This window comes from Cavia porcellus, unplaced genomic scaffold, assembly GCF_034190915.1.
Source record: "Cavia porcellus strain 051 isolate PalLab524CR breed Dunkin Hartley unplaced genomic scaffold, mCavPor4.1 scaffold_17, whole genome shotgun sequence".
Lineage (NCBI taxonomy): Eukaryota > Metazoa > Chordata > Mammalia > Rodentia > Caviidae > Cavia > Cavia porcellus.
In genome coordinates, this window is record NW_026947500.1 from 61117112 (window position 1) to 61129792 (window position 12681).

General features: G+C 51.5%; 1 protein-coding gene across 1 annotated transcript in view; it reads right to left on the reverse strand.

Annotated features, from left to right (window-relative positions):
• Window positions 1–12681, reverse strand: part of Fbn3 (fibrillin 3) — a 58867-nt gene that overhangs the window by 1996 nt on the left and 44190 nt on the right. The window contains exons 47-56 of the mRNA XM_063229108.1: window positions 11832–11966; window positions 11600–11725; window positions 10385–10591; window positions 9800–9925; window positions 8319–8441; window positions 8016–8132; window positions 6073–6201; window positions 5872–5991; window positions 4191–4425; window positions 2798–2945 (exon numbers count right to left, since the gene is read on the reverse strand). Coding sequence (XP_063085178.1) covers window positions 2798–2945; window positions 4191–4425; window positions 5872–5991; window positions 6073–6201; window positions 8016–8132; window positions 8319–8441; window positions 9800–9925; window positions 10385–10591; window positions 11600–11725; window positions 11832–11966 — 1466 coding nt within the window. The remainder of the gene's footprint in view (window positions 1–2797; window positions 2946–4190; window positions 4426–5871; window positions 5992–6072; window positions 6202–8015; window positions 8133–8318; window positions 8442–9799; window positions 9926–10384; window positions 10592–11599; window positions 11726–11831; window positions 11967–12681) is intronic.

Genomic DNA, 12681 nt, shown 5'->3' on the forward strand with positions numbered 1-12681 from the left:
TTTGTTTTTTGAGATAAGTTCTTATTTAGTTCAAATTGGCCCTGAATTCACTGTGTAGTCCACAGGCCTCAAACTTTTTTTGTCTTCTTTTTTATCGGTACCAGGGATGGAACTCTTGATTGCCTGTTTGCAAGGCAGGCGCTTATGCTGCTGAGCTAAATCCCCAGCCCCGGCCTCAAACTTTTTTTAAAACATTTTTTTTCTTGGTACCAAGGATTGAACTCACGACCTTATGTTTGCCAAGCAGGCACTTGGGCCACTGAGCTAAACCTCGGGCAGGTCTCAAACTTTGGGCGATTCTCCTGCCTCAGCCTCTGGAGTGCTCGGTTTACAGGCAGGAGGAAAGTCTTTCATGCACTCCGCCCTTGGCTTCTGCATAGCTCTCCAACCACAAGGCCACGCTGGTGTAGGCTGAGGATGGAGAGGTACAGCTGATTTCAGGGGAAAAAGCAAAGAATGCTTGGTATCAGTCACTGCCCCCACCAAAACAAAACCACCCCCAAACCCAAAAACAAACCAGGGCTTTTGCACTGAACTGCATGCCCAGTCCTTTTCTTTAGTTTTTATTTTGAGACAAGGTCTCACTAAGTCACTAAATTCCCCAGGGTGTGATTGAAATTTTGATCCTCCTGCCTCAGCCTGCCAGAGTATTGAGATTACAGATATGCACCACCATTCCTGCCTTAGGCAGGATTTTTGATTTTTTGAGTCTCTCTATACAACCTAGGCTGGCCTGGAACTTGCAGCTATCCTCCTGCCTCAGCCTCCTAAATGCTGGGACTATAGGTTTGTGCCACCATGCCCTGCCTAGAAATTTTTAAACAGTTTTCAGACTGCTGATCTCAGCTAATGGGCATCAGTAAGACTCCCACCGGCCTAAGCTAAATGAACCAAGGGGTTGTCTTAGGCAGCCAGCCAGGGGGTCATTCCGATGCCACTGGTCATCACAGTCCTGAGGTAACTCCGAGGTGGCCCTGGTGGCTGGTGTTATGCTCAAGGAACTTTTTGCAAAAACCAGCCCCCAAAGGATGCCAGAGCTGCAGAGAGACAAAGAGGATACCCAGCTGGGATACAGAGAAGGGAGCAGGGCCAGGTGACAGATGAGCTGTCCTGGCTTCCGCTGGACTTCCTGCATCTGGTGCTCTTAGAGGGCCCCTGTGTGTAGGTGACAAACCTCCCTTTATCTGCACTTCTCTGAAGTGTGTTCCTGGTCCTGGCAGTCAGACAGCGTTCTCAGTGAGCTAGTGAATCTCAGCGGCAGGCTGCTCTGGGCGGGTAGACTGAGCCAACCACACAGAAGGTTAGCTGTGTTTTCTCCTTTGCCTGTCTGCACTGGGTGGGCTTCACCTCATTTGCATACCCCCTGGCCTCATCTGCATGTCCATGGACTCATTTGAATACTCATGAATTTATTTGCATGCCCACCAAGTGTCCTGCAGCTGCATTAAAGTGAAAGCTCTTCCTGGCTTCCAGCCGCTGGTTCTGGGGATGGCAGGTCCTGCCAGCAATGTGAGCAGCACATTTGTATTTACTGATACCTGCTGGTGGCGAGTGTATATTGCAGGCAAATACACAATACAACACTCTCCCCTCAGGCATGATAATCACCTCCACAGAGGGTTCTACCCTTTTGATGCTCATAGCAAATAACAGGAACTATGGGTCTATGACATAATACCATTTTTTTCCCTAGCAAGAGGGGGAAAAACAACTGGGGAAAAGAGGGTGAAGTAATACACTTGGCATTTGACTAAATATTGAAAGCCCCTCCAATCCATTATGGCTATTTCACTTTGGCTTTATTTATTCTCTTATATTTTTTTTTTTATCAGTACTGGGGATCGAACTCACCACCACATGCTTGCGGGCAGGTGCTTATGCCACTGAGCTAAATCCCCAGCCCTATTCTTTTATAATATTTACGATAGATCATATTTATCATGTGCTATAAACCATGGTACATGGCTAGGTGTGGTGGTGCATGCCTATAATTCTAGCACTCTGGGAGGCTGAGGTAGGACAATCACAATTTCAAGCCTAGCCTGAGCAATTTAGGGAGACCCATTCACTCTGTGTGTGTGTGTGTGTGCCGATTTACACAGTCTCACAATGAAGTTTAGGCTGTCCTTGGCTCACTTTGTAGCCCAGGCTGGTCTCAAACTCACAGCGATCCTCTTGCCCCAGCCTCCTGAGTACTGGGATTACAGGCATGCACCACCACATGCAGGGTGCAAAATCTACTCAAAAAAATAAAACAAAATAAGCTGGTGCTATAGCCCTGGGTTCAATCCTCAGCACCAAAACCAAACCAAGCCCCCCCCCCAGATGTTTTACTTATTGTTTTTTCTTCCCCTTCAGAATATCTACCCACGAGCAGGGACTTTTTCTTGTTTACTATTGCCTGGCAGGGTCTGTGTGAGATGCTTGTATTATCATCTGGAGATATAAAGTACCTAGGAGATGTTTTCCAAAGAGTCCCCAAGGGAAATCTCAGGGATACGGAAGGACAGGGAGGCCGATGTGCCGTGACAGGAGGGACAAGCTGAGATACTGCCCGCCAGTACTAAGTATATCTCCAGGCCTTTTTCTATTAGATTTCATTCTAAGATAGAGTCTTGCCCAATTGCCCAGGCTGGTTTTGAACCTGAGATCTTCTTGCCTCAGCCACCGGAGTAGTTAGGATTGCAGGTATGTTTCACCACACCTGGCTGCGTCTAGTGTTCTTTAGGGTCACAGACCCCTTCCCACCTTTAAGGAGTCCCCTGACTGCCCCTGCTCCATGCAGCCCCTGGGATACCTGGTGGCCCTCATGGACACTGCGTGGTGGCCGGTCCCGAGGGGTGAGGCCATTGATCTTGCATTCATAGCAGGCTTCTGGAGAGAGTGGCTCCTCCTCTGGAGCTTCCTGGGGTCCAGGGCTGAAGCCCAGGGCAGAGACACAGTGCCTGGGCCAGGACAGTGGGGTAGGCAGGCTTTCAGCAGCAGCTGGAAGCCCTCCCCAGTCAACCGCTTCCACCCCTCTGTTGTGAGTCAGTTGCCCTGGAGGCAGGAGTTGTCATGTAAACGTGGCTGTGTATGTGATGGTGTGGCACTGTGGGCACGCATGTACACCTGCAGAAGTTGTGTGTGTGCAGGTGCAGGTGTGTGGCTCACCTGCACATGGGTGTGAACATGGGAATGACACAATATGCAATTCCTGGGAGAAATGAATGTACCCAAGTATCCCCAGGGTGTGTACAGGTAGGGGCCTTTGTGCACATGGGGAGGGTAACATGCAAGTACACATGTGCCACGTATGAATCTACACTTGGGCCTCCGTGTGCACAGGCTCCACATTCTTCTATTCAACCACCCAGCACTGAAAATGTTACGAGTTGGGGGGCAGCTCAGCAGTGGAGCGCTTGCCTAGGGTATGCAAGTTCCCTGGCATCTTCAAAAAGTACATTGTCCTACCAAGGTGGTGACGCATTTCTCTAATTTTAGCACTCTGGGAGGCTGAGGCAGGAGGATTGCAAGTTTCAGCACACCCTGGGAAATTTAGTGATTTATCAAGACCCAGTCTCAAAATTTTAAACAAACAAAACAAATAAACAAACAAGGAGAGGAAACATAGCTCAGTGTGAAAACCCTGGGCTCAATCACCTTATGGGGAGAAAAGTCACAAGTTGCTACTGGGCACTTATGCTCAGGCTAACTCTTTGCCAGTACTGAACACATGCAGACTTTTTCTTGTTATTACTTCCTAAACAATGCATGATAACAGCTACTTACAGAACATGTGCATTGCATTAGGCTTTACAAATAATCTAGATGGGATTCAAATTATCCACGAGGGCCGAGGTTGCAGCTCAGTGGTAGAGGGCTTGCCTGGGTTCCACCTCTACCACTGGGAAGAAAAGTATAAAAGAGGATGGCTGAGATCATGTGCATGTTGTATGCAGCTGTGTGTTTTATGTGTGCATGTGTGTGTGTCTATTTCCAGGGATTAACTCCATGGTCCTTGCACTGAGCTACATCTGCAGCTCCACCTTTTTAAAAATTATTTTTTTGAGACAGGGTCTCACAAGTTCCCAAAGCTGGGTTTGAACTTGCGACCCTCCTGCCTCAGCCCCACACTCAGGCACAAGTGTACATGCGGGCCACGGTACCTGTGCCCGTTCCACCCCTTCCCACCCACTCACACCGCTCACCCTTGCCCAGCCCGGAAGTAGCCTTGGGGGCAGCCGCATAGAAAGCCACCCTCCATGTTGGCACAGCTGTAGCTGCAAGGGCTACCCTGCCCAGCGCACTCGTCCACATCCTGGCAGCCCCCGAGGGTCTCATCAAAGTCAAAGCCGGAGGGGCAGACGCAGTGGAAGCCACCGAGGGTGTTGTGGCAGGAGGCACTGCCACAAGCCGCGGGTGACACAGCACACTCGTTCTCATCTGCGCTTGAGGAGGAGAGAAATGGTGGCAGAAGACTTCACACCCCCAGAGCCCTCCACGGGAAGGCTCATCCTTTGGATCCCAAGTCCAAGGTCACAGCACAAAGGAACTCACCGGGAAGCCTGACTACACAGGTCTGCCTCCACGCCTTGCTTATGACACTCCTTACTTGTCAAAGCCTGGATTCTCCTTGGCGGTGTTTCTCAAAAACATCTAAATCCTAAATCGTGGGCTTCTCGGGCACAAATCGTGCTGCCCTCAGCCCTGTGACATGGGAGCTGGGCCACTCTCTATGGGTGGGGTTGATCTTGTACTGTGGGGAGGTAAGCAGTACCCCTGGCTTCCCTGCACCCCACAATCTCCAGTAGTGAGCTCTGCTAAAAATGCTTCCAAGGGATTTCTTTTTCCATTGCCAGGGATGGAACCCAGGGTCTTAAGCATGGTTTTAAAGTGCTCACCACTGAACTATACCTCCGGTCCTTTTTTTTACTTATTTTTTTATATTTTGAGACAGGGTCTCATTAAATTGCCCAGGCTGGCCTTGAATTTGCAAGCCTCCTGGCTCAGCCTTCCGAGAAATTTAGGATTACAGGCATGTACAACCATGCCGGGCTTCAAAATGTCCCCTGGGAGGCAAAATGTCTTCAATGGAGAGCCCAATGAGTGGTCTAATGAGGTATCTCTGCTGCTAGGATGGGGCCTACTTGGGGCTCATTTCTGCACCCTGAAGGGCCTGGTACAAGGCAAATCCTTGGAGGAGAACTGGGGAAGGAAGAGATGTAAGCAAGAAGAAGAAATGGAAGAATCACCAGCAAAGGCTAAGGATCTGTGCCATCCCTGAGAGCACTGGAGATGAAGACTTGAGGGTACAGTGGCATGGGAAGACAAAAAACAAAATTTAGTTGAAGAATAGCCACAAATGAAAGGAGGAAGACAGAAAAGGCAGTGCTGTTACAACAGGTATGATAAAGATCTGATATATGCACATACCTTTGCAGCCCATTGCTGCATCCATAGTAGACATCACTAGTTAACCCCAGTATTCATTCCCCTGCTAATTGCTAATCAGTCACTGTACTCTTTCCATGCAGACATCACTAATCAATCATCACATTCTCTCCAGTCACCCACAGTAGACATTACCAATCGACCACAGTATTCTTTCTTTTGTTCTTATGGCAGGCATCACTAATCAATCCCTGCACTCTTTCCCCATAATCACAGGCATGATCTCGGATTCTTTCTCAATTCCTGACAACTACCTTCCAAGAAAGGGACTGGAGCAGCATGTCATGTTTGCTTAGCTGCCCCCTGGTTGCCCAGTGGTAGATTTCCCCAGGCTGGCTCATGAGTTTTGAACAGTTCTGCTGGTTACAACATCTGGCAGTGAAATGGAACCTTGTTGCTTGCTGTTCCCAGGTTTTCCTCCCCACCCTGGCCACTCACCTACACACTGTGCCCACTGGGAGTGCTGGGTGAATCCCTGGGGACAGCTGCAGCGGTAGCCCCCCACCTCATTCTGACAGCCATGGCGGCAGCGGTGGGGTTCATCACACTCATCCACATCTGAGACACAGAGAGCCAGGGAGAGGGGGCTCAGCTGGTGGCTCTCAGGACCGCACCCCCCAGCCCTGTACCCTGCTCTACCTTTGCAGCCATGGCCTGAGCTGTCCAGAGTGAAGCCTTGGTAGCACTCACAGTGGAAGCTGCCTGGGGCATTGAGGCAGCGTCCACGGGTACCACATGGGCTGGGCTGGGCCAAGCACTCGTTGTTGTCTGCAGAGGACAGAGGACAGGTAAGGTTTCCTGGTGGTGAGGGAATGCTGTGAGGTGCCACGTGACATGCTGTGTGGCTTCAGGAAGTCACTTTCCCTCTCTGTGCCTGTTTTCCCCTCTTCTGTGAAATCAGAGCTGTAACAGTTCCTTTCTCTGCCAGTATTTGTAATGGTACAGACCGAAGGCTTTGCTTAAATCTCATATCCCCCCATCTTTTTAAATTGTAACACAAAGGTCTTCCTGCATTGCTAAACTGCCCAGCCTGGGCTTAAACTTGCAATCCATTTGCCTCAGCCTCCCAAAAGGCTGGGATTATGAGTGTGTGCCACCACACTTGGCTCATCTCTATCCTGAAGCTGTGCAACCTGAGACACTGATCTTCCCTTTTGGTCTCAGTTTCCTACATTACAATATGGAGGTGGCTGATACATCCTTTTGGCATTTTTGGGGTGAGAATTAAATTAACTGCACACAGGACTTAGCATAGTACCTTGTAAGGGAATAAAAGATGATCAAAACCCCTTTGTGGGCTGGGGCTCACTGGGAGGATGTGTGCTTTCCATGTGAGAGACCCTGAGTCCCCCAGCACCACACACACAAACAAGAAATAAAGTAAATCAGGTGTGGTGGTGCACATCTGTAACACCAGCATTCTGGGAGGCTGAGACAGGAAGATCAAAAGTTCAAGCCCAGCCTAGCAAGACCCTATCTCAAAATAAGAAGTAAAAAGGGCTGGGGAGATAGCTTAGTGTCAGAGCCCTGGTTCAGTCCCTAGTACAATAAATAATAATATAAAAGCTATAAACAGCTTAAGGTAAAGCTTAGTGGCAGAGTGTATTCTTGGCATACACAAGGCCCTAGATTCAATTCCTGGCATTGAAAACAAACAAACAAACAAACGAAAAAAACTTTTTTTTTGAGAAAAGGTGTGTAGTTCAGGCTGGCCTCAAACTCCTGGTGATCCTCCTGCCTCAGCTTCCCAAGTACCTCCATACTGGCTAGCTGATTGCTCTTTGAATACTGCATCCTTCCTTTCTTCCTCACCTCCTAATTTTGTTTTTACTTTGTTTATACTTTTATGTTCTCAACACCTTCTATCCTATTAAGGTTATTAAATCTGTCTCCACTCTGATTCTCTGCTGAAAATTCCATGATGCTAGTGGTGGCCTCTATTCTCCGGGACCCCGGGATCTGTTTCTTAACTTGCCAGACAGTTAACTTTTTTCCTCTTTTGAAAACTGGACTCATTATAACGCCAACGCAGCCACATGGTAGTCAAAGTGGGCGTGGCTGCATACCAATAAAACTTTATTAACAAAAGCAAGCGAGGGGCCAGGCGCGGCTGGTGGGCTACAGTTTGCATCCTCTGGCTGCAGGCACTGACTGGTATAAAGCAGGTGCTCAGCAGACTGTCGATGAATGAATAAGAGCGTGCTCCTGTGTGGCGCTCCTTAGCTGGGCTCAGCCTCTGGGAGGAGATCTGGTTCCCTGGGCATCACAAGATAGTGGCAGATGCCCTTGTGGCTTTGACTTCCAAACTACCTTTGGACAGTGCAAACCCCGGGAGCAGGCTGGGGAGGGCCAAAGGGAGAAGCCAGGGCCCAGGCTGGAAGACTTCTGAGGGTTGGGCTCCCAGCGCCCCAGAAGGACGAAAGAGGAAGGTTTAAGATGCCACCAAGGAATCAAGTGCTCTGTTCCAGTCACCCCCAAGTCCCTGACCTCTGGTACACAAGGGTGGCTGCTTCACACTTCTTTGGCGCCCAAGGGCATGAAGGCTGGGAAGCACCTACCTTAGAACGGGCTGGGGCACTCACCGAAGCAGGCCTGCTGGCGCTGAGTGAAACCAGGGGGACAGCGGCAGGTGAAGGCGCCCACGGTGTTGACGCACAGGAACTGGCAGTTGTGCTGCCGAGTAGAGCACTCGTCCAGGTCTGCGGCACAGAAGCCCCACTGGGTGCTCAGGGTGCGTGGCCAGGGCACCCCTGGGGTGGGATGTGGGCGGGGCCATGGGGCGGGGGTGGGTCGTGGGCGTGGCCACAGGGCAGGGCAGGGCCTGGACCTCCCAAGAGGGGGGGAAGGGGAGGGGAGAGGAGGGGTGCCTTTGGAGAGAGCATCACCTCTGCAGGCCTGGCCGTCTTCCTCCAGAAGGTAGCCCCGGGGGCAGGTGCACAGGAAGCTGCCCTCGGTGTTTTTGCAGTGGAAGGAACATGGCTTGGGGTCCTGGCTGCACTCATCCACATCTGGAGGTGGGAGATAGCGAATGTGAGGAGGTCAGGTACTGAGTGGGTTGCTCAGGGGCTGGGGTTCCCTTCCCAGACTCTGGATATCCCAAATCTGTGGAGTACACAGGAACTGGCACTTTTTCTGTCAAAAGCAAAGTGATGAACATTGAGTCTGTCCTGTGTACCCACATATTCAACCAACAAGATTGAAAATACTTTTTTTTTGGTGGTACTGGGGATTGAACCCATAACCTCACACTTGCCAGGCAGGCGCTTGTGCTGCAGAACTGAATCCCCAGCCCTGAAAACACTCTTTAACAAGAAGGTCTGAGTAGAACATGCAGGCTTCTGGCTTAATGTCAGCCCTAAACAATACAATGTCTGTGTATGAGGCACTTAGGCTGTATCAGATGTTTAAAAAGTCATGATGCATTTATTTGGCAACACTGGGGACTGAACCTAGGGACTGTGACCCCAGGCCTTTTAAAATTTTTTATTTTGAGACAGGCTCTCACTAGGTCACCAAGTTGCCCACACTGGGCTCAAACTTGCAATCCTCCTGCCTCAGCCTCCCAAGGTGTTGCAGTAACTAGCATGAGCCACCATGTCTGCTTTAGAACTAATTTAAAGACCACAGAGGGGCTGGGGTATGGCTCAGCGGTAGAGCGCTTTACTAGCGTGTGCAAAGCCCTGGCTTCCATGCCTAGCACCACAGAAGAGATAAGTAAATAATAAATAACAGGTGGCACATGCCTGTAATCCCAGCACTTGTGAGGCTGAGGCAGGAGGATTGCTGTGAGTTCAAGGCCAGCCTGGGCTACACAGTGAGATCCAATCTCAAAAAAAAAAAAAAAAAATCATGTATGTAAATCATATACAAATAGAAGGGACTTAAGTAGTCTTGATTGGGCTGAAGATTTAGGCTCAGTGGAGTAAGTGCCTGCCTTGCAAGCAAAGTCATGAGTTCGATCCCCGGTACAAAAAAAAAAATTTAAAAAAAGTAGTCCTGGGTTTTGGTATCCAAGCAAGGATCAACAACCTTTGTGTGAACAAGGTAGCCACTGAGAGTAAATAGACAAATAGACACTGCTGGGTGCTGATAAAACCTTATTTACAAAGCCGAATGGAAGACCCACTCCTCCAACAGGGTGGGGGTTTGCTGCTGTGTGACTTAGATGCGAACCCGCTGGAGACGGAACGGAGGTGATCAGAGCAAGAACACAGTCTGGACGGGGGAAGCCCGGGAAGCTCTGCTTCCACTTTCCTCATGCAGTGGGCACACTTTGAAAATGTCAAGTGAGTGGTGCTACGTTGGCAGCACCCACCGGGGAAATGTTGGCAGGGCCCAACTGGGTGAGGGGAGAGGAGAAGCTCACCCAGGCAGGCAGTGGCGGTGGTGTCTGGCCTGTACCCGGCCTGGCAGTGGCAGTGGAAGGAGCCGATGCTGTTGATACACTCACCGTGAGTGCACAGGTGTGCGAGCACACGGCACTCATCCACATCTGGGGACAAGTGGGACAGGGCAGAGTGTCCTTCAGGGCAGGCCCAGTCCCCCCCACTCCTCCGCCCCCGTGGACTCCGCTCTCCAAATGGGTGGTCCCTGAGCCAGGAGGACATGCTGGTGGTGTACCTTCACCGAGCACACGCAAGTGTACATGCAACACAGACACACGCCCATTAACAAGCTTGCACACAGCAAACACCAGCTCACGTGCTCATCTCATTAATGAGCTTGCATGTGCAACGAACGTGCACAACGCTGGCTCACACATCTGCTCACTTGGTCACTCACTCAAGTTCATGCACATCCAAAACACACACTGTTCACATGCTTGCTGTCACAAAGGTGCACACACACACACACACACACACACACACACATGCCCAGTAGCTTACACATTCTAGTACCTGCTAAAGCATAGGACACAGAAATGGAGCATGATCACCTCTAGGGCACCCACCTCGTCCCTCAGCAGAGTAACCTGAGCCATGAGGACACAGCTTCTTGTAGGCAGAGGTGCTAGGCAGAGGGCAGAGCTCGCAGCTGGGGCCCCAGCCTCGGCCACCCCCGCAGCAGCACATGGCCCTGGACACCGCCTCGCCGCTGCTCCAGTGGGCCAGGCACACAGCCTGCAGCACCTCGGAGAAGCAGAGCCCTTGCCGGACATCTGTAGAGAATCAGAGCAGACGGTGGGTGCGAGAAGCTAGAGGCCTAGGATACCCTTGTGGATATGCACAGGGAGAACTCTGAAGTCATTATCACTGGATGCTGTGGAACACCCTCACTACGCTGGGGCAGAAGCAAGACTCACTCAGCCCTCAAAAGGATCACCTCAGGCTGGATTGCAGAGGCAGGATGGCCCCTTGGGGGCAAAGTGAAGCATCCTTTGGTTCACAGAGAGAATGGATGCCCAAGAGGTGGCAGGGAAACCAGAGACATCGAGGTGGCAGCAAGAAGTGGCAGTGCCTGGGATGGAACAATAGAAAGATGACATCCAGAGACAGACTGGACGCTGGCCTGGGAAAAAGGGGTCATTCTGGGAAGCTTGCAAGGGGCCTTGCTGGTGAGCTGAGGATGGGGACAGGCAATACTGTGGACAGCGATGTCCAGGAGGCCTCCAGACAGGCACACCTGGGAGAGAGGTGTAGGATGGAGCTTGCTCAGGAAGAAGTGTGGGGACAGGATTGGAAAAAGGAAGGGGCTGGGGACTTAGCTCAGCGGCATAAGCGCCTGTCTTGCAGGCAGGCAGTCGTGAGTTCAGTCCCTGGTACCGATAAAAAGGAAAAAGCCAAAAAAAAAAAAAAAAAAAAAAAGAAAAAGGAATCAGACAGAAGTGGCGCTCAGGTCACCTGCTGCGTTTAGCTTCCAGAGAAAGGGAAATTGGGAGAGGGTCAATTCCTGGGTGCTGCTTCGGGCTGTGTTGGAATCTGTCCGGTTGGGGAGGGGGAGACAGCAGGTTTTCTGGGATGTTTGATTGAAAGGACTAAAGCAAGAGTGGAGCACACGCTTGCGTGTGTGTGTGTGTGTGTGTGTGTATGCCGCACACATGTGTGCAGTGGACAAGTGTGTTTGCATTGGCTCAGCTGCTGCCTACAGATCTCCGTCCCCGCCTCCCAGACTGCAAGGGGACTGCAAGGGACAGGTGTCTGCCTCTTGCCTTTCTGGCCACACTCACCGAGGCACTCAGTGAGGGTCGGACTGGGCTGGAAGCCTTTGTGACAGTCACACCTGAAGCTGCCCACGGTGTTGACACAGTGGCCGTGGGTGCAGATGCTGGGCTGGGTATGGCATTCGTCCTCATCTAAGGTGGGAAGGAAGAAGCAGGCCAGCAGGGTGGCCAGAGCCCCCGGCCAGCCGTCCCATGGCCTTGAGTGCCCTCCTTGCCCAGGGGTCCCTGCACCCTATACCTGTGCAGCCCTCCCCAGAGCCGGGCTGGGGCCGCATGCCCACAGGGCAGATGCACTCAAAGGTGCCAATGAGGTTCTTGCACAGCATGCCGCGGGCCTGGCAGTCCTGTGAGGTGTCTGCACACTCGTCCACATCTTTGGATGACAGGGTCAGGGGTCAGTAAGGCCCAGGTAATCCACGGGATGGACCCTGGATCCCATTTTCTGCAGCCCTAGTGGGACTGTGGTGGGATCTCTGTAGTTCTGGCGGAGCCTATCTGGAAGGGACCCCCAGGCCATGGCCAGCCCCAGGCAGCTCAGACTGCACCCCACACCCACCTCCCTTGCCTACCATCACCACGGCACCTGGTGCTGGGACTCAGAAAAAGCCCTGCAGGGGCCAAGTCCCAGCCTCAGGGTCTCTTGCCCTTAAGATTGTTCACTTGGGCCAAAGAAGTCCTTAGTAGCAGCAGTGGGAGGGGACTCTATGCACACTGTAGGATGCCAGTGCCTCCTCCCCTACTGTAACAATAAAAATGTCAGAGAGATAACCCCATGTCTCCTGGGACGCACGACCACTGTCCTCTCTGTCCTGCCCCACTCAGGACAGGGCCAGCCTCTGCTGTCCTGTTAGACTCTGGACCAAAGTGTCAGTGGTTTCTTTGATTTGGGAGGGGTAGGATCTCACGGGCCTTAACTCACTAGCTTGTCCAAGTTGACCTTGAACTAGCAGAGATCTTCCTGCCTCAGCCCGAGTTCTGGGAGGACAGGTGTGCACCACCATGCGGGGCATCATACGCTCCTATTCTTTGGTCCAAGACAATGACTCCTCCCACGTAGCACCTTCTGCAAGCTCACTTGGTGCAGCTCC